We start from the raw sequence: 21,673 nt of genomic DNA on the forward strand, positions 1-21,673 counted from the left end.
AAGTATTAACATAACATTATCTTAATCCGCTATATTCACTCATTTTAGTGCCTCTGAGTTTCTTATATACAGAACTTCAAAACTGATCTGGTCGATAGCTAACATTTTTGCAAATGCAGTCATTCTTTGATTTCAGGAGAAAAAAGTTAGCATAAAAATCCCCATAGCAATATATTAACATTTTACCCAAACGTTTTCGAGAAATATGAAATATTTCAAAATGTTGCATTCCATTATTTTAAACTAATTCTTAATAATTGATTAATTAATAAAAATAATTTACTTATTACGTTTATGACTAAGTATGATATATTTCAACTAAACATTTCAGTTAATCAGTTTTAATAAATTAATGTAAAATTAACTTTAAAAATATTTATTCTATGTTCTTCGAACTCTTTTTAATGATTTCGCGTGTCTGAAATGAAGAAAAAAAAGAATCTTAAAAATTGTGCTATGCTGAATTATTTCCATCTCGTACAATGGTGCATCCGATTAGCACCTTTAAAAATAGTTTCTGGTGTTTAAAATCTGTAATTAAATCAAAATAGCAATTAATTTAAAGGATCAAAATTATTTGAAAACGCTTCTGACATTTGGGTACTTGTACGGATCAATGAAATAGTAAAGGGCCCATCTATATAATCAGATCCTCAAATTTTGTAAGTCAAGGGGATAATAAAATAACTGGGAGTTTTCAGAGAAATGAAGATTCAAAGAGAAAAAAATCATTTTAATCCTGCCATATTACTCTGGAGAAATTCTGTATACATGCAGCACATTTTATTAAATGGATAATAGTAAAAAAAAAAAAGAAATTATGCCGATAAATGTTTATCTTTACCTCCAAAAATAAAAATGCATCTGCTCTCTCTTAAATCGAAAAGCAGATGGTCGGTTTTTGTAAATTACACGGCAGTATTTAAATTATACAGAGGGAAGGAATCAATTTCATGTTCACATTTATTCAGAGACAATTGTATTCCTATTGTTCAATTTTGTGTTTTAATATTTCTGTCCCCCTTCCTTTGAGCTTTACGAAATATTGTTTCGCATTTAAACACATATTTATACAAATTTAAATATTTGGATAAAGTATAGAGCTCTGTGTAAAAAATATGTATTAATATTCTTGAACTATTAATAAAAAGTATAAAAGTAAAATATTTGAATAAAATTCAAATTATCTGAAAATTAGATTATTTAATTGCTTATTCTTATGTTTCAAATTGTTTCTTAAAATCATGCGAAATATCACGATTATTTAAATATTTTTTCTCTTTTCTGTAAAATTCTTTTTATAAAAAATAGTTTCAATTCAAAATTTATTAACAAAATTGAAATAAGCAAATTTGCTGAATTTAGCATTACTTATTTCTGAAAGGTTTCAAGTTCTCACGTTTGCATGATAATTAATGATTGTTAACATCTTTTCTGTATTAAATATTTTGTTGAACGCCTTTTTGGTTTGTTAAGGCGTTTGAAAGCTCATATTCCAAAAATTTTGGGAGAGGCTGGGATTAAGTTAATACATTTTGAAAGAGAGAATATATGTATTGCAGAATGTAAAAAAAAAGTGATCTTCATTCAATATATAGGGCAAATATAAAAAACAACAACAATGCAGGGTATCTGGTAGATACCATTCAAAGAAATAAAATGAAATCTCAACTACAGATATTGTAGGGTATGTGCGCAAGAATGACATGAAAAACACAGAAACTATACTATCAACTCAGAAATATTATTTCACCAAAATTGGGGATGATTTTGAATTCGTTACTCTTCTTTATCATTGAATTAAATCTGTGAAAAGATTTCGGTAATGGATATCCAAATCATTGCAAAGATGTAAAAAAAAAATGAAAATTTTCATGTTAAATAATAAATAAATTACTTGAAATATTTTTAAATCATTCAAAAAATATTTTGAAATTAGGTAAAAATTTTAAATTTTCTTTTTTAAAATATCCGAGAAACTCGCACTTCACGACATGAAAATATTCAAATTTTTATATATTTTTTAAGGTTTTATTTATTTTTATAAGTTCGGTAAGCTTATTAATAATTGTCAAATATTGTTAATAATTCAATGGTATATAAAATTTTCATTATTGGTTCTAAATTCTTATATTGAATATGTGCCAGAAATACAGCTATATTATCAGCGAAGGATTCGTTTACAGGTGAAGATAAAAACATCAGAATAATTGTTAGCAATTATATCTACATGCAAATATCAGAATAATTGTTAGCAATTATATCTACATCATTTTTCACCACAGGACTATTTTCATTGCTCATAATAGCTTCTTGTGCTGTTATATATTTAAAGCAATGTAGAAAATTTATTGAAGAAATTTATTCCTGACTCTTCTCATTCATTTTGCTTTACATCAATACCAAATAACTTCTCAAGATGCTAACTGCTTCTTCACTGAATATTCAATGACAAAAAAATGTTATATTTTCAGTGATATATTAAGATGGATGTCATATTGTTTGCCCCCTCCCCCTTTCCACATTCTAAATAGAAAAGATATATTTCTGCCAAATGTTGTCTATATGATTCTTTAACATTTAACATTGAATTGGTATTGCTCATTAAAGATGAATTTTTTCTAACGTTCACGACTAAAACAGATGAGTTTTTTCTTCAAATGTCAATGACGCAGTTTGCGTATGGAATCGAAATAGAACCTGAGAGGTTTCAAGGTAACTGATTATATTCTGATAACAAAATGAGACGAACAAAGTTATTCATTTGGAGTATTAATATTCTGAAAAGGTATCAGGGTTATGAAGTATACCTTTTCCAGCATGGTCAAGATCTATGAAAATGTCTTGATGAACTTTCCTTTAAATAAATTTGATTTTGGTTATCATATCTCGTTTACACAAAAATATTTGAGATTTTGTTTCGTGAAACCTTGCTAGAATCGATTTCCAAAATGTAAAAAGGACTGTAGTTTTATCATACCTAATTGTAAGCATCTTAATTTTTTAAATTTTAGTTTTTAAAAAAACGTTGTTTTCTTTTGAGAAAGTAAATGATTCCTCAATTTCAGCCCCTTGATAATGGCGCCCAGAGCACTTTTCCTGAGAAATATGAGATATGATCTTCAAGCACTCATATATTAGAAAAGTTGCATATCATCAGAACTCAACATAATTTGATTGCAACAATGATTCGAAACCACAAATGACGCAATTCCAACTCAAAATTTTATCATGCAGTTGTCTATATCTGATCTGATTAAGGGAGTTGGCAAAAAACCCTCGAAAGATTTCGTGTTCACTTATGTGTAAATTAAAATATGCAGACAACATGCATACTGAATTTCTGGAATATACAGTATCGATAACTTATTCCATTGTATTTACTGTGTTGGGACTGGGAACTAACTATTTTTTGGGAGATGTTTGTTGATAAAAATAGATTAGTTTTATTTGGCCTTTATTTTTTTTACTTAAATCACGAATCTGTAGTAAATTTTGGAATGCATTCGTTAATGAATTGATTGTCAACCCATCCATTTGATTGCATGTCAATATAACTTAAAAGCGCGATAAATTAGGAATATGATATTTGATAGACGGACTTGACATCCCAATTGTAGATTCGATTCAAATTTGAATGAATCAGCAGAGAAATACTAAAATGCATACTCCGTTTTCTTTCATAATACTACGAAACCAAACACAAAACGCACTACATCGTATATGTATATAAAATGGAGAAGAGAACAGTCTAGCTGTTTAAAATGAATGGCATTTAAATGCTCTTAATGAAGAATTTCCTAGTTATTTTTGTGTACAATTGCTGATGCAGGAAATGACATGAACTTTTCAGGCATCCGGTACTTTTCTATGTGACCCGGAATCTCAAAATCATTGATCTATAGTATTCTAAAGCTTGTTTCCATGAAAATGCCGTGTTCTTTATTAGAATATCTAACAAATCACGTGGAATTTTCTATTTATTATTCCATTGCCTTTTGGTTAATTCTGTTGTTAACCAAAAGGTCAAAGAAATAAGATGACAAAATTCTTTTGTATTTTTTTAATTAAAAAATCGCTAAATTGTGAGCATAATTTGCAAGCAATTTGATAATGTTTGCTAGCTAAATTGCAAGCAACAATTTGAAGAAGGACTGGAATTTAAAATTTGTGTTCTGGGAGAAATGGGGGGGGGACAGCTTCCTTTTACTCGTATTGGTTTTTTAACCAAACTTTTATACAAAATATTTTCCCATCAGCGATTTATTTCTTTTCTCTTTTTTTCAGTGGGGCGGGGGATTGAACAATGAGCGTTTACATGATAAAACTGGTTTTACGCATGTTGTGCGTGTTTCAACTTTTTGGCATTTGTTCCTTTTTCTAAACTGCTGTCAGTTGTTATAACATTCGAATTTCAAAGTTTAAAAGTGCAGCGGAATCTCTTATAGATGCACTTACAATTTAAAGTTTATTTGCTGTCAGAAAAAAAACCTTATGTACATAGGTACCTTATATACATTTTCATTGATTATATTTCGCCTTCTTTCACGTCTCTTATCAGAATTGAAAAAACGTTTTTCCAGCCCTTTTGAATTATTTTAAACCGTTTTAAACTTTTTCTTCTGTTGTTATTTTGTAAATTCTGTCTAAAATGTGCAAAGTAGCAACTTCAATACTATTCAAAACATTTGCGTTCATATATATATCCATTTGAAACAAATAATTAAAAATTGGTAAATTTCAAATGTACCTCTTTTTTCTTTAATTCTTTGAAGATGTATTTCTCTATTCTGAAACGGATAGACTTTAACTATAGAAAACATAACAAAAAATTTATCTTAAATTAAGGATATCAATGTCCTCAAATAAGTAAAAAAATAATTTTATTAATACAAATTAATTACATCATCATTCCTGCGAAATACTAACATACAACGTTATATCAGTGACGACTACACATAAATCATACCATTATACAACTACAAATGTCTCAAACATTCCTACATCATCATTCAACTGCAAAGTTCACACAAAAAAAATTACACTCAAACATTTTATAAACATAAAAAAAAATTATAGCAAAAAACATTTAAAAATATAAAAATATGCATTGTAAAATTATTTTCATTACCATTTTTTATCATTTGATTCATTCTGTTGCACTACCATTACAAATTTCTCCGACATTACCATTTCATTCAATTGTATATTTTTTATACAAAATATGCGTACTTCCAAACAGAAAACTTCACAAAAATATTAAAATAAACATTATTTTAAATATATTAAACACATTTCTCAATAATTAGAGAAAAAAAATAAAAAGAATTCTTGAAGCAAACACTTCACAACAGTATTGTAAACAAAATATATAAAAGGAAATATTTATAGTAAAATAATAACTATAATAAAATGTGTTAATATAACACATGAAAAATAGCACCCATAGTGTGCATAAATGTATAACTCAGCAAAATGCATCGTACGTAACTCTAATAAAGATGCTTACATTGACATTTTTTATCGTAAAAGTGGAAGTAGCGGAAATATTTACTCTGCTTTTTTCTGAATGAAATGGATGTAAAATGCAGGATCTTCTTCCTCTTCCAAGGGTTTGAAATCTCCATAAACTTCGTGGTGAGTGTCTTCTCCAAATACTTCCTTCAGTATTGCCGTAAACGAATCCAATCGGTGGGGATAATATGACAACCTAAAATGACTGCAAAGAAAGAAACCAAAATTTAATATCGGAGGAAAATTAATTATAATGTTTTATTCAATGCATAATTTGTAATTGGTTCTGCATGAATTAAAGGACACCTATTCAGAGCATTGTAAAAAAAAAAAAAAAAAAAAAAGGCGAGAAGTCTCAAGAATACCATTTTGGAATTCTACATGTTCTAGAACATGGAGAAGCAAGCTATTGCTAAAGACTCAAGTTTCAAACCGGTTTTCTTTGCATAGGGTGATACCATGAAATCCCATTTGAAATTTGGACTTTAAATGTTTAATATATTGGAAAAAATTAGATTATTGAAATAAAATATCATCCGATGATAGATTTTCATCTTTTATAATGAATGTCAGGAAAGTTTAATCCTATTGAATGGAACTATTGCATAATTTTTCCTTGATAAACGTCAGCATAAATTGCTTCGAAAGGAATAAAGGACATTTACCTTCTTATGTTGCAATATGCAAACCATGACGAGGAACTGTCTGTCTTCGATGAAGCACCGGGAGAATGTTTCTTCTAAAAATATGCTGACTTAATAATTAACAAATATCGAAATAGAGCCAACGCCAGCTTCAGATACACGAATGAGAAGACACTTTTCTAGCGTTCTGTGAATTTCTGAAAAGTATTTTTGGAGTATATGTATACCTCGGCATTAGAATATCTGAAGTCCGGCTCAGTCTTATCATATTTTATGACTATGAAGACAAATTCTTGACCTCAGGTAATTATATTATCAAAATTTCTTTATATTCGGTCTTAATCTTCATATTTATACATTTAAATTTGATTTCATCTGTCTTAAATTATGTTGTAATTTTTAAACCTAAACTTCAATTTTATAAATCAAATTAAAGTTATTTCTGATTTTCATGAGAAATATCCTAACTTTTAATAGTGATTCTTTCTCGTGAAAGTTACGCTAGATACGTGAAATAATTCCAAAAGATAGATCATTATAAAAGATTCTAAACATCTAATTCATTTTGATACTTTCGAAAGCTGCGATGTTAGTAGTCTCAATTTCGAAATGGGTTGGTCAATAGTTCGAGACCATGTTCTGACAAAGTTCTGCTGTATATATGGGTCAGAACACTGTCATTGGTCATATGCCTTAACATTCATTTGACATTGAAGTTTGGGGAACATGATAACATCTAATGAGCTCATTTGTTATGGCTCATTTACTGAGGAAAAAAAATCCTAAACAGAAAACTGCAGATACATTTAACGCTTCCAACTCTTAAATATTCCTTATTTTTCTATTCAAATCCTCAGGAAAATAAATCTTGAAATTAAATTGTCACGATATCTTTACACTCAGATCTCAAAGTTTTGTTATTAAAGAAAAGCTCACATTATTAAATCTCTATCATTATTCAAAATTTCCATAGCTTTTTAAAAGTTAAATTTATAATTTAAAAAATTACAATTTTGTCTCAGTGTAAGCATATTTCATCTAATAAATTGTCACTTCGGAATAATAAATGTTGATGATTAGCACTCTTAGACAAATACAATACGATAAATCTATTTGATAAAATTACAGTCAATAAAGTTTCTTACTTTCTCACACGCGTTGTACAAAGAAATAGTAATGTAACCGTCAAAAAAAAATTGACTTTGAGATTTTGAAGAAACTCTGAGTCTCAGATCTTCCTAAATTCAAATTTAAAAAAAAAATTGTCTCTGTCTGTACATCTGTCGCTTCGTCTGTCTTTGAACACGATAACTCCAAAGCATTTTGAACAAAAGCTATGGTATTCGGTATGAAAATATGATATTAAATTTGTAGATATCTTTCAAAATTTGGACGAAGTCCATCGAGGGGAAGTCTGTTTTTCCTGTCAATATGCAGGTGCACACGGTAACTTAAAAACGCAATGAGCTGTATGGATGAAATGTGATATACAGAAATCTGGTATTTGTCAAATTTTTGGATGTCTATTAAGTTTTGAACTAAATCTGTCAAAGGGATGACTACTTGTTGGTCTGCATATTTACGCATAAGTGAAAAACCGGATTAAATAAAATTTGTAGCCCAAAATAAGATATGTGCCAAATTTTGGATCCATTTAAGGGGCAGAATGACTTCTGAAATGCATAGTTTTCACCATTTTTATTATTTAACATAAAATGCGTCATACTGCTTCAATATAGCTGGAAATCGAGGGAAAAGCACTCACACTTACGAACAGCCATGACCTTCGAGGGTTTACCCCTCTATCCACCTTATACGTTCAGGAGATGCAGAGCAGGAGAGAAAGGGAATATAAAAATGTATTAAATTATCTAAATGTATCAAAGTCCAATGGAGAACACTCCCACTGTTTTAAGTGTGAAAAATTAACTTATTATTAAACTATATTTGATTTCTAACCACTTCATTATTTCAACTAAACAATAAAATAAGAAGAGGAGTTTTTGTTTCTAAACAAAAATTGTACAAGATTCCCGAAAGGCAAATACAATGCAAATTAGTTCTCAGAAATGTCAGAATTGTTAATTTTTTTTTTTATCATAAGAATAATCAGTTTTTCTATCATAAGAAATTGAATTGAAATAGCATCTTGCTTTTTCTGAAGTTTCTCGTATACAGGCAGGAGATGTCAAGTCCGATTTATTATTCTCAGCCTTCAGAAGAAATCGTATCCTTTGACTTTCAATGCCAGTATTTTCTTTTTTCAATATCTTTCAACAATACCTTTTTATTTTGAAACTAACAATTGAATAACATTACTATGCAGTATTAACATTTTTTTCACTTCCCCACCAAGCTGAATCTTAGAAATGTATTTCAGCACAATTGTTTTGTCATTCATTTTATAAAACAATGCTAGAAAAGTCTTTTTCAGCCTTGTATTACACCATAACATTACTAAAGAATTTTGAATCTACAGAAGAAGTATTCAGTGTTTAGATTTCGCAAAAGGATTCCAGATTCTCGTTTTTATATTTGTTTATTTTTCATTAAAATATATTTTTTACCTGAAAGTGCTTATTACTGAAAGGTTTAGCTTATTCATAACATTACAACCTCATAAACCAAACTTTTTGTACTGCAGTTAAAACATATACATATCCTAAACAGTTTCTAATCTTCTCGTTTCCCGTTTTCATAAAATAAAATCTGTATGATAATAATTAGATGCGGCATACATACTGCCTTGCATCCATTCTTAATAAATCGAACATGTAAGAAGAATTTTCATTAAAATTATTCCTTTCAGGAGTTTGCAGGTCTGTCCTAGTTGAGATCAAATCTGGAATTGTAATTCTGAAAATATTTTTCCTTTTTCTCCCCCTCGTTTAAGTTAATCATCAAAAGACATTATTTTTTCCTGAGTATTATTTTTAGTAAAACCATGCCTAATACTATCTTTTTAAACTTTCTAACTTTTTAGTATTAATAGTATCTAAAAATAATATAGAATGATATCGTATAGTAGAATCTTTTCATATAATTATAGATATTTAATTCATGCAATATTTATAATTATTTGTAATTAACTTTTTACTTACTCCACCGGAATTCCATGATAACGTCCTTTCTTGGTGTATTCTGAATCGGTTCTGTCAAAACTATCCACTAAGTCAGAAATATCTATTATATAGTCGAGCATTACCATTGTAGGTTTATCTCCAACGAACAGCCTAGACGTCTGAATACCTTTAATATGTTTGCTCTATAAAATGAAAAAAGATTATTATGAGACACCTCTTTAAATTGGCTGTAAAATTTTTATCATTGTTGGTTGGAAGTAGTCAACAGTGTGAAGATAAAAAAAAAAAACTCCAACCCCCCTTTTTTCCTCTTCAGTATCAAAAGAGCGATGTTCATAATATGGTAAACATGAAAAGTGCATTATAGTCCTTTAAACAATTCTAAAGAACCTGGGGGAAAAGGGTCACTAATGCAGATGTTTTTACGGCTATTGTGGACAACCCCCTTACAGTGTTTATCATTTTTAGTTCTAAATTGTCCAAATTCATTTTAATTTAATTTTAGTTCATGACTATTTGTCTAATTTTTTTAAATCATTCATTCAGCATTATAAATATTAATTTATACAAAAATTGATGAGATTTTTATATTTATTTTAAACGTCAACATTGCAAATGCAATCTTACTTTAATTTATGGCATCTTATCATCAGCCACATAGCAACACATTGATCTAGAAACTATGTATAAAGAAACTAGAAATAAAACTGCTCGAGATAAAAATCAGTTATCATTTTCGAAAACTAAGACAGAAGTGAAGTTTCCGTCCGTATGCACTTAGTGCAAGCATCTGTAATCTTATCATAGTTTCGAAATAATTGATTCAATTTTTTTTTTAAGTAGGAAATGGGTCAAAATTTTATCAAATATGATTTGATAAGAATCAAATTTACAGACAGATAAATGGAAAAGTTGTCTCTTCGAAATTTTCTTTTTGTGAGATAACTTTCTTAGTGTCTTCATTTTTATAGATAAGAACTGAACATTCGATTTAAAAATATTACCTTAAAAGGGAAATAACGCTCAGAGAATGACGAAGTAATTAAAAATATTAAAAAAAGAAACTTACATTGTAATAAATACTTTTTGCTGGGGTCTTTCCATGTTTCAAAGTGTAATCATAGTTACGATGGTCAATGAGAAGATATCCATTCGGTTTGATCATTTCGTGGAAATTTTTAATCGCCAATTTGATGTCGGACATATCACCCTTCAAATCAAATAAATGAGCGAAAGAATTTCCCAGACAGATGACAGCATCAAACCCACCATCTGGCTTTACAATATCGTCTGGCAGAGTCAGCCAATTGGCTTCTTCAATAACTATTAAAAAAATAAACATTTGTCTGAATATTAGATTGTGTAATAATATAGGATTCTTCTTTAAATCTGAAATATATGTTGAAAAACGAATCATTCGATTATTTTATTTCTTCATTCGATAAATGAAACTATCTTTTTGGGGGAATATCATAGATTACTATCCAAAATAAATAAATTCTGTGAAGCTATTTCAAAGAAAAAATTGCAATTGAATAATATTTTGCTCTTGCAGAATGAATAAAATCCTAATCATAATATCAAGGTTGCAATCTCCTTATAAATCAGTTTGCTTCTTCTTCAAGATTTTGGCTTAAATGAGGTTGGCAACTTAATATTCTTTTGTTGAGTCAGTCTATAAGTTTGTAAGTAATTCTATTAATTATAAGAAATATATAATTTGTAAGTGATGGAAAGAAATTTAATATTTGATCATAACGACTCCATTCTAGTTGGTTCTTCTCCAGGTATTATTTATTATTACCTAAATACACAGAATATAAATTTTAAAAAGTTGCTAGAATGCGACAGATTAAAAATCTGGCTATAAAACTTAAAGTTAAAATTAAGTTCAATTGTATAAGATAAAATACATAAATCTCTCTTCTACAAAGAAATTCACCTGTTGTGCTAAAGGCAGGCAAAGTTACGTTTTTTGTACAATAAACAAAGAAGCAGTTTGCTCTTCGAAAAAATAAAATCCTGGAGAAAGATTTATTTTTATGTATTTGTTTTAAAAAAATAGAAATATTTTTTTGACAATGCCTTAAGCTTTTATTACGCTACAAATTATTTATAAAAGGTTTTCGAGGACTATTTTAAATGTATTTATTTATTATTTTAAAATTTATTTTCGTTTTATTTATTATTTTTATATGGAGAATCTCATTTCCGTGTGTGGTTACTATAGTATTTTAAAGAAATTTTCTTGAAGAGAATTATAATAAAACTAATAATGCGGCTAATTTTTCTTTCAAAAATAATTTTCTGTAAACTCATAAGCATTAATTAAACGGGTCCTATTGATTACACATTTTAATAGACAAAACAATCATCGACCTAGAATGAAAAACGGCAATTATAATATTTTTCCTGAGATTCAGCTTATTTTCTGAAATTTGTGACCAACTTGAATGTGTTTTTTGTTAGTTGATTTGCAATTTGGATTTCTGCCGTAATTACTCTCTTAAAGATTCCGTTATAATATGCATAAAATATTATTTAATATTCTTTTAATTATAAACTAATAACATACAAGACATAAAAAAAGTAAAATATTTCGGACATAAATTGATTCTATATTTTGAAATACAATTAGAGACCATACTAATTTCTGTACAGAACAGTTAATAATTTGATTTTTTTTTAACTTGAAGAACTATAATACCAAAAATAAACTAAACTACTTTACTTGCTGTCAATATAAAAGCAAATTTACTTAATATTTTAACCTAAAATATATTTCAATTCTTTACAATATAATTTTTTCTGCAAATAAAGGCCATAGTATAAGATGCGATAGTGCCAATGTAAGTTGAGAATACGGCAACACAGACTTCTGCAAAAATGCCCACTTTTGGTTTACCGAGAAAGCCGGAAGTTCAAGTTCATGACGTTAACTGATGTCACTGAGAAACTGTCATCATAGTAAGCTTATAAAGAGCATCTGTGCGGAAAAAAAATGCAATGACATATTCTCTTCCTCCTCTCATTTAGCACAATCGCACCTAATTAAGCGATACTTATCTCTATGTTTATGCATAAATTCTCTATTATTAATCAGTAAAATGATACTTGCATTTTAATCTTCATCAAACAATATTTATAATTTACCCCAGCTGTTGAAAGCAGGCTCATTTCTCCGATTCCAACGCTCTTTCAAAGCGTACTTCAGCATTTTGTCACTGGCATCTACACTCATAACTTTAAAGCCTTCTTCTAACAGTAGTATGGAATCAATCCTGAAAAGAATGAGAATTAAAAAAGATTTTTATTTCATCCTAAAATCAGTTTAATACTTTTAAAAACATATGATCATAAATATTTTGATTCTAATGTATTCCCTTAAAGCTAAAACATTTATACTATTATAATATTTATACTACTTTATCATAAGTTAGAGCAAAATTTTCAAATTAGAGCATATTTTATTTCTATAACTTTAAACGAACGTTTCTTGTATATTTATAAATTTATTTCGTGTATCTCGGAAACGGCTCTAACGATTTGGATCAAACTTTAGATAAGATTTTGCTTTTTAAGTTTATATAGGTGTCTTCCTTGAAAAAACGGGATTTTACACAAACATTTTATTATTATTAATTTTATAACTATTATTAGAATAAGTATATTCAATTTTCGCTTCGAAGTATCGGCAGTGTAATACAGTGGTCAGAAAAGCATGAATGACGCCTGTGTTGCAGTCTTCGATTCGAGTCGCGCTTTTTGCTTTATTTTTTATTTCATATTTAATATTTTCGCTTTTTAAGTTTATCTATATAAGTGTGTTTCCTGAAAAAAAGCGATTTTACACCCACACACAAAATTTATAACTATTATTTTTTTTTTCTATCTGCTCTCATGCTGACAATGTCACATAGCGCCAGACCTGATTTCACCATAGTGAAACTAAGTGCGAGTTCAAAAATCTAAGTAATGAATAGATAAACTGTAAAATGAATACTGTAATATAGCAGGTTGTTTCGAATAACATGTTAAACTAAGTGTATTCATGATTTTTTTTATTTAAATGACCAGTTCATATGTAGATAAGATTGAAAAATATTTATACGTAATGAGTATGGAATTCGTATGAAAATATTTTCTGCCGAAAAAACACGATTTTATATTTAAAAAAAAAAAAGTCTAGCGAAGCTTGGTCTTGGTCCTGGAGTGTTTAAAATTACGAGGTCCGTCCCAAAATAGCTCTAGTGTTGCTTTAAAACGGGACGTTAATATAACTAAACCAAATCAAATCCTGGAGTAATCAGAGCGAATCATTCGTTTGCCTTATTCCGAACAAATTTGATTTAGGAAAAGAAAATAAGCAAAATTTTTATTTTTTCTGTTTTATTAATGCTCTTGTAACAAAACCTTATTGTTTAAAACAATTTATTCTAAACATCTGGATTTTCCTTCCTTTAGTAACAAAGTCTTGTGCTTCAATCGATAAAACATACCCAGTGCCATTGAAATTGATCTTTTATTCCACGTTTTAGCTATAAAAACGTCTTCGAATACATATATTTTGTAGGATCGATTTAGAAAAAGGTAGTAAATTTAAAATATCTGTTTCTTGGGGAATAAACGAGGCCAAAATGTATAAACAAAAAGGCAGTAAAATTACTTTTTAATTTACTTTTTAGATCGCATTTCCTAGTTATTGAGCTTCCGTAGAATGAAGCTCATATGGGAGTCAAGTTCATGAAGACCTTGAAAAGCAACATTTATTTCCTAATTATCCGATGACAGTGACAGCTACTGAAATGCAGTTTTGAAAAAGAGAAATACATTATAGCGTAAATTGACACATAAATCACCTGCGTCGATTGTGAAAAGCCATTCAAAACACAAGCATAACAATTCAAGATTTGGCACTCAGCCACGCTCGCAAAACATAGTAGATAGAATTGAATCAATGGGCTTAGAAACTTGTATGTGTATTCATTGCAAGCGTAAATAAGAACGTCAAAAGAAAACAATGAAAGCTTATAAAATCTTTGTGAACTTTTATTGAGAAAAATAAACATTTTGAAGTTAATTGCGCATAACATCACTATGCATCATTAACTTCAAAATATTTCTGAAATAAACTGTAAAATATTGTGTACTCGACCATATTTTTAGTTCACATAAGTAAAAAGATTTTTTTTTAATTTTATTTTAACGCATGAGTAATAAAATGAGTCAAAAGATTTTGAAGAAGTCGGATATATTTTAACTAATCATATTTACATGAGTATTCGCATTAATTAACTTATATATTAATATAGCAGTCTATACTGTGAGCTTATAGCGTAAATAAGAAACTGATTTGTTTCTTATGGGTCTCAGAGAATTAGCAAATATTTTTTTAAATACATATTGCATATTCTTTTCTAAATCTTTTAACATTGATATTTTGATCAAAAACGCGATTCTTTATTTAAAAAGTTATATAAATGAGTGTAAGAAATGCAGGAAAATATTTCAATACATTTTTGAATCTTCTTTTATTATTACTTATTTAACCCTTTCAAGGCTTATGAGCCATTTGGTATCACCAAAATAGCCTTTTTTCAATGCATTTCTTCTTTTTCCTTTTTTTTTATTTAAACTGAAGAGAGTTTGATGCAGCCTTAAGTTAAGCCTTTATTTGGTTTGTTAAAATTTTATTAAAAATCTTCCTTTCAAGCCAAAAATGTATTAAATGAATAACTTTATTAGATATTTATCAAATTACTCAATAAAAATTGAAAAGATTCGAAAATGATATTGATTTAAATGTGAATCATTCTGCAATGCAGGATTGTTAAGATTATTATTATATCACTGATTATTCAAACATTAAGTGCAAGTTCAGGAAAAAACAATGTCGAGAAAATTCATCAGAATAAAAAAGATTTTTAACCTGCTAATGAACGTGTAGCATATGGCTTAAATCTTTTCAATTTTATAAATATATATACTCAGCTTTCGATCATTTGATAGACACGTGTTAATTCATCACCGCTCATAAAAGTAATAATACAATATAATAGGAAGCATATTAACTGGGCTTTTTGGAATTTAAATTGATTAAATATTTTAATTATATGGATTTTGTAAAATGTGTTTAACAAAAACAATTTTATTTGTTTATTGACTGACTCGCAAAATGTTAACTGTTTCATTTTATAATGAAACATCTTCAAGAAATCAATTTAGATGTGAAAGGATTTTTTCATCAGATTCCTCAGAGGTATATAATAATTTTTAAAAATGTGTTTGGTGGAAAATAGCATATGCTGACTTTCAATCGATTTTTTCTATTCAAATGCCAAACGATCACTTTCTCATAATTCTATTTTATTTTAAAATATTAATAGTCATTATTCCTGTTTCAAAAATACTTTTCTCGATTTCTCAAAACAAAAATTTTAAAAATTCTAAAGAAACTCTTGCTTAATTCACACACATCAAATTATTCAATAATTCTTAACATACAGCCTGAGTAAAAACTTTAAGGCCAGTAAAAATTTTTGAGAAAATGTAAAATAAAATAAAAGGGATTCAAATAATATTAATTATTAAAGTTCATTGATAAGAAATAAATGCCATAAACATAATTTGTAAATACATAATTATGAGAAACATGTGGTTATTTAAAAAGTTAGTATTTCTGCCTGAGTAAAAACTTTAAGGCCACCAGTCATTTTTTAAAAATAAATATATTATAATCATGTAATTACCATTGCAATTACTAGCTTGTGACAACGCTGCAATTTTCATATTTGGCATACGTTTCTTCAAAGTATTGGTGATCTTTGTGAAGATGGCGAAGGGTAAGAAGTTAACTGATCGTGAAAGAGGACAGATCGAAGCTTTGTCTTCAACAGGAATGAGTAGTCGTGCTATTGCGATAAAGATAGGAAGGTCAAAGACTGTAGTCAACATTTTTTTTAAAATTGAAAGACAATTATGGTAAAAAGAATACTGGGAAAAGACCTAAAGCTTTGTCCTCGCGTGATGAAAGAAGAGTTTGCCAACTTGCATCTACTAGAAAGTACTCAACCAGGAAACTGATTCCGACGACAGGTTTAAAAGTTTGTCAAAAAACGATTTATAACACAATTAGAAGGTCTGGAAGGTTCACTTATACAGCAAAATTGACTAAGCCTCAGTTACTGCAGAGACACAAAATAGAGCGTTTGAACTTTCGCCAGAAAGTCATGACCTGGAACAACCAATGGACAGAAATTATTTTTTCTGACGAAAAAAATGGAATTTGGATGGACCAGATGGCTGGAATTTCTACTGGCATGATATAAGAAATGAAAAAGAAATATTCTCCAAGCGCCAATTATCTGGAGGGTCCGTCATGACTTGGGGCTGTTTTGCTTACAATGGTGTGGGCTCAATTGCATTCGTTTCAGGTAGAATGAATTCACAAGGATACCAAAATGTCCTAACAAATCATCTTTTGCCAAATGCTGAATGTCTTGCTGGAGAAAATTGGAAATATCAGCAAGACATTGCATCGATCCATTCGAGTAACAGAACAAAAAATTGGTTCCAAGTCAACAATGTTGAAACTGTGAAATGGCCAGCTAGATCACCTGACCGCAACCCAATCGAGAACCTTTTGGGTCACTTAGCAAGAAGAGTTTATGCAAATGGGAGACATTTTACATCAACAACAGAGCTGAAATCTACTATCGAAGATGAATGGTATAAAACCGACCCCACCCTTTGTCAAAAACTCGTTTCGTCCATGAAAACAAGAATATTTGAAGTAATTCGAAGAAATGGCTCCTACACAGCCTTCTAAGAATTTGTAATTTTTTTCTTATATGTTATTTTCTATGTTGGCCTTAAAGTTTTTACTCAGGCTCAAATATTCATCTATGTGTTCTGTAATATTTTCTAATAATAAAATATTTGCAAATTAATTTTTCTACTTTTTTTACTTTTATTTAAGCTCAATAATTATCAATCAAATGGTATTTTAATTCCTCAGTTTATATGTTTCCATTTTCTCAAAAATGTTTACTGGCCTTAAAGTTTTTACTCAGGCTGTAGAGACAGTGTGCATTACAAATAACTTATGTCAGTTAAACTTAAGTAAAATAGTAAAAGTTAGTAATAAAAATGAATAATGCCTAGATGGTGCTTTACGTAATCTAATACAACAGTGCCATTGGTGTTCAAATTGCGTGTCTCTTTTTTTGAATAGTTCTTATGGGGTGGGACAAACATACCATGCCTTTCACGCGCTAAGCGAAATTTACAGCTCAGACATATTTATTACCACTTTCGTTCTTAAATAATATTCCATTTCATGTGACAGAACAGCGTGACCTTGCGTTTATGATTTTAAATTTATATCGCACTTTTATAACCTTACCTTTTTTTATGCGTTTTTTCACAGAAGCTTTTTAAAAATTGTTTCAAAGTTTATTAACAAAAAAAAAACCGAAAATGACGTATTAAGAAAAAAAAAGCTGATAAAGCATTTTGTTTTGAAAACATTTTTTAATAATAAATTTTCCGATATGATTCAAATCTGTTGCTAAGTTAAAAAAAATATTAAAGCAGATATGGTGAAGATTGTTTAACTGAAAATTAACTTCAGAAAGCTAACGCAAACAAGAAATTAATTTGAGATGTATTAAATTTTAAATTCCGTAATATTTGTAACTATGAGTTATAAAATATATCAAGACTAAAACGATGAAAATAATAAAAATAAAGTTTTAAACACTTTCTTAATAATGTAATAAAAAGAGGGAAATTACACTTTTTTTTATCAAAAATCAAGCAGCATTTTTTAAAAATTAATTCACCATGTAATTTTAAGAAAAAAAATTTCGAAATTCATTGAAATTTAAAATATTAAATTGTGTAGAAAATTCCAGTATGCTTAATCCTTCACTTTTACAATCTTGTTTTTGATATAAATATTTTTTATTAATATAACAAACTAATTAAGAAAAGAAATTAAGATTATTATAAAAAGGAATTAAAAATGTATTTCAAGTTCATAATATAACTAAGGTTCACTAGAATATTAATTATATTGGTTATGTACAAATTAAAATGTTTATTGTTATAGATTTAGATTATTAATAGAAGTTAATATTCTTCATAATGAAATTTCGTAGGATTGTTTAGAATATGGATATAATCTTAAGGAAAGACCATTTTGATATAATACTGAACTGCGTTATACACCAGTGTGACAGCGTTTTATTACTGGATAAGGCTTAGATGTTTCATTTTTTAAGCTTCACTGAATATTAGAACAAAACTATAAAAATAAGAAAATAATAAATATAAATTAATAACTATTTTATCAGCGTATTAAAAAATAATTTTTAACAAATATCTGAGCGAAATAAAAATCGTAAAAGTGCAAGGCGCAGAAAACAATAGGAAAAGGCTATTAAGCCATAATGAATATCATGAATAAAAAATTCCTGAATGTTGATGATATAAAAATTAAAAATATTATAAATGCAATTACGATTCAATTCACTTAAATCGTTTCTACCTACGCCTCAAACTTTTGCGACTTTGTTTTGAACTCCAGATCTTTGATTGAAAAATAATTTTTCCTTTTCCATTTGCCGATCTAAGCAATATTTTGAAAATCTAAAAATCGATTGTTTTTAGACCATCGAAGTAAGCAAATCATCTAAAGAGATATCAATTCTATTATTCGTGGAAGTACGCTGTTTTATTTCAAAATAAAAATTTCCCGGAAATAATAACAATCATTTCTTTATAAAAAAAAAAATCCGAATCGCATTCATCGTCATTATGAAATAAGAAATGGTGAAACTAACGAATTAAGCAAAAACAATTCAACATTTCCCGTACACCGTTTCGCACAATGTAGTATTTTTTAGTACTCCATTAAGCATAATATAACCATTAACCAAAACCTCTTTTAACATGCTTGTCTTACTTTAGTGTGTGTATGGTACGTAAAACCTTCTTTAATTTTTAAAATATTTCATTATATGAACCCATTTTGGGTGTGTTCTTTGGCATTGGATAAAGAAAACATTTTTGAGAATTGTTTTGGCATTAGATTGTGTCCGATTAATATTTAATTAGTCACGATTATGATATTTCCTAAATAATTATTCATTAGATATATATATATTTTTAAATTATTTTATTCTTTACGAAGCAGAAAGTATATTTATTGCATGATGCTTTCTTGAACTCAATGGTCATCTAGAATTTATTTCTTTTTTATGGATATCTTATTTACGTTGAATAAAAAAAAATCAGCAGAAGTTGAAGAAACTAATCTACTCTCATTTCTGTTGAAGTTGATTAATCAACAGTATAAATAGAAAAAGTTATTCTAATTTTATCCTGCCTGAACCTTTAAGTTTCAATTTGGATTGTTACAAATTTGTTCAAATAATCGCAACCAATGCATTTTCAGTCATACATTGTATTAAGTCATTACATCTTTGTAGCAAAATAATAAATAATTGAAAAACGAACTCAAATTTCGCTTAACTGAGAGATTTTTTTTTTGGAGCTCAATGTCAATATTATCATAACATTGAATAATATTTAATTTTAGTATCGTAGCTAAATCAGGTGATATTCTAAAAAAAAAACAGAATGGGAAACACAGAGCAAATACAGTTTTACAGATTATTAGAAACATCAATTTACGTTAAAATGAATATTTCAATTCATTGTGATAACAATAATGGAATGATAAATAAAACCTAGATTGAGTTAAAGGATTCTAGTGAATTTTTATTACTAATTTATTTGTAATAAAAGTAGTGTCTAGTGAATTTTTATTACTCATTTGTAAGTGTCAAAACTGGTTCGGATTTCTTTTAAAAGCGAAACCTTCACCAACGGAAGTGTTAGAGGAAGCTGGGAAAAAAGAGAAACATTCAAAGTACGTCCTTCTGGGAATGACATCTACATTAATGCATCTTTTATTTCAATATGAAGAATAATAAAACACAGCAACAATCATACATTTAATTTTTTTTTTAATATTGTTTTCAGTTTCTACAATTTTTCTTTCTCTATATAACATACATTAACACCAAAACTTTTATTCCAAACTGATAATTAAACTAATTGGACTATGAATTGTTTCATTTTTAAAAAGCTTCTGGTAAAACTTAAAAAGATAGTATACCGTATTTACAAATGCAGTACGTGGTTTTCTGCTTTTTCCGTTTTTCATGGTATTAAGCAACAATGAAATGTGATGACAACATAGATTTCCTTTTCTATAGGTTTGGGTTGGATAGAGCGGAAGTTCTCAACTTGTCTTTTTACCCAAAGAGTAGTGAATAAATGATATGCTCTAATACACAGCACGCTACCACTTCCTTTCTCTCTCTATAAAAAAAAGGCAAATATTTTACTGAATTTGCCTTTTATTTTTAAAAGAATACGACGATTATATTCTGAATATGGGGAAAAAAAGGAAGACATCGATTTGAATAAACATTTTTGTCATATAAATAGCCACTAACTTCCCCATAAATTAAATAAATATGTGATTATATCTACGCAGAGCCCATTGGAATCCCAGTATGAATATAGTTTCAACTTTGGGTTATGTTATGAAAAATGGATGCCTGTGTTGGTTTATGCAAACCTGAAGCGGTAGATTATGTGGAATTTCCGAAATGTTATGTGTTCGAATACTTCGCAATTAATATTTAGTAATACGGCTCTGAATATTTACGTTATAAAAATATTAAGTACCAATGATTACTTAGTTATCAGAATTTAAACCATTTGATGAAGTACTTTTTACCCAAATTTAAAGCTTCTGAACTCAATCAAATATTGTCTTTCATTAGTTTCTTTTCAATTCATTCAATTAGCTACAGATTTTTTAAGAATGCATTTACTCTGTACTCAATCTAATTCCTTCAATCATTCATTGAAGATTTTTCAAGAATACATTTACTCTGCACTGAATCTGGAAAGTTACAGAGTACAGTTTAGAAAGTTATCTCTGTTGTTATACAATTTCATTTCTTTAAAATGTGTCCGATGTACTTGCCAGTGTTACATTACGTCTTTTTGAGTCAATTAGTTAATTACTTAACTTACCCTGTTCCACAAGCGACATCCAGTATATGGCTACAGTTGTGATCATTCAAAAGATTGACTAAGAAATCTCGGTAATGTTTTGTGCGATCGTTCTTTTCGCCAATGTAGATTTCCCAAACTTTTGCAGCTTTTCCATCGGCATATTGGTCAGGCAAACCCTCAGTAGCAACACCTAATGATCGCAAACGAAAAGTAATGTCTGCCATTTCTGCACAGAATAAACTTCAGAAACTTTAATAAAATTTAATGAGTTTTCGTTTAGGTTAGCGTTTAAGGACCACCTAATGGAATAAGATGTCCAAATTACTTTTCGTA

General features: G+C 28.4%; 2 protein-coding genes across 4 annotated transcripts in view; one reads left to right on the forward strand and one right to left on the reverse strand.

Annotated features, from left to right (window-relative positions):
• LOC129958298 (alpha-1,6-mannosyl-glycoprotein 2-beta-N-acetylglucosaminyltransferase-like) overlaps positions 1–21,673 on the forward strand; it is an 84,238-nt gene that overhangs the window by 12,155 nt on the left and 50,410 nt on the right. The window lies entirely within an intron of this gene.
• On the reverse strand, positions 4,867–21,656 carry LOC129958300 (glycine N-methyltransferase-like). Its single transcript, XM_056070690.1, has 5 exons — positions 21,359–21,656; positions 12,395–12,522; positions 10,311–10,564; positions 9,260–9,423; positions 4,867–5,719 (listed from the first exon to the last, which is right to left on the reverse strand). The coding sequence occupies exons 1-5, from the start codon at positions 21,562–21,564 to the stop codon at positions 5,551–5,553; spliced, it is 921 nt and encodes a 306-aa protein (XP_055926665.1). The 5' UTR covers positions 21,565–21,656; the 3' UTR covers positions 4,867–5,550.

The sequence above is a fragment of the Argiope bruennichi genome, chromosome X1, assembly GCF_947563725.1.
Source record: "Argiope bruennichi chromosome X1, qqArgBrue1.1, whole genome shotgun sequence".
Classification (NCBI taxonomy): domain Eukaryota; kingdom Metazoa; phylum Arthropoda; class Arachnida; order Araneae; family Araneidae; genus Argiope; species Argiope bruennichi.

Excerpts from the sequence above, each read along its gene's own strand:
- LOC129958300 (XM_056070690.1), bottom strand. The coding sequence starts at position 21,564 with ATGGCAGACATTACTTTTCGTTTGCGATCATTAGGTGTTGCTACTGAG. Across the intron at positions 12,523-21,358 it reads GATGTCGCTTGTGGAACAGG|GATTGATTCCATACTACTGT; the intron begins GTAAGTTAAGTA and ends CATTCTTTTCAG. Across the intron at positions 9,424-10,310 it reads CAAAAAGTATTTATTACAAT|AGCAAACATATTAAAGGTAT; the intron begins GTAAGTTTCTTT and ends TTCATTTTATAG.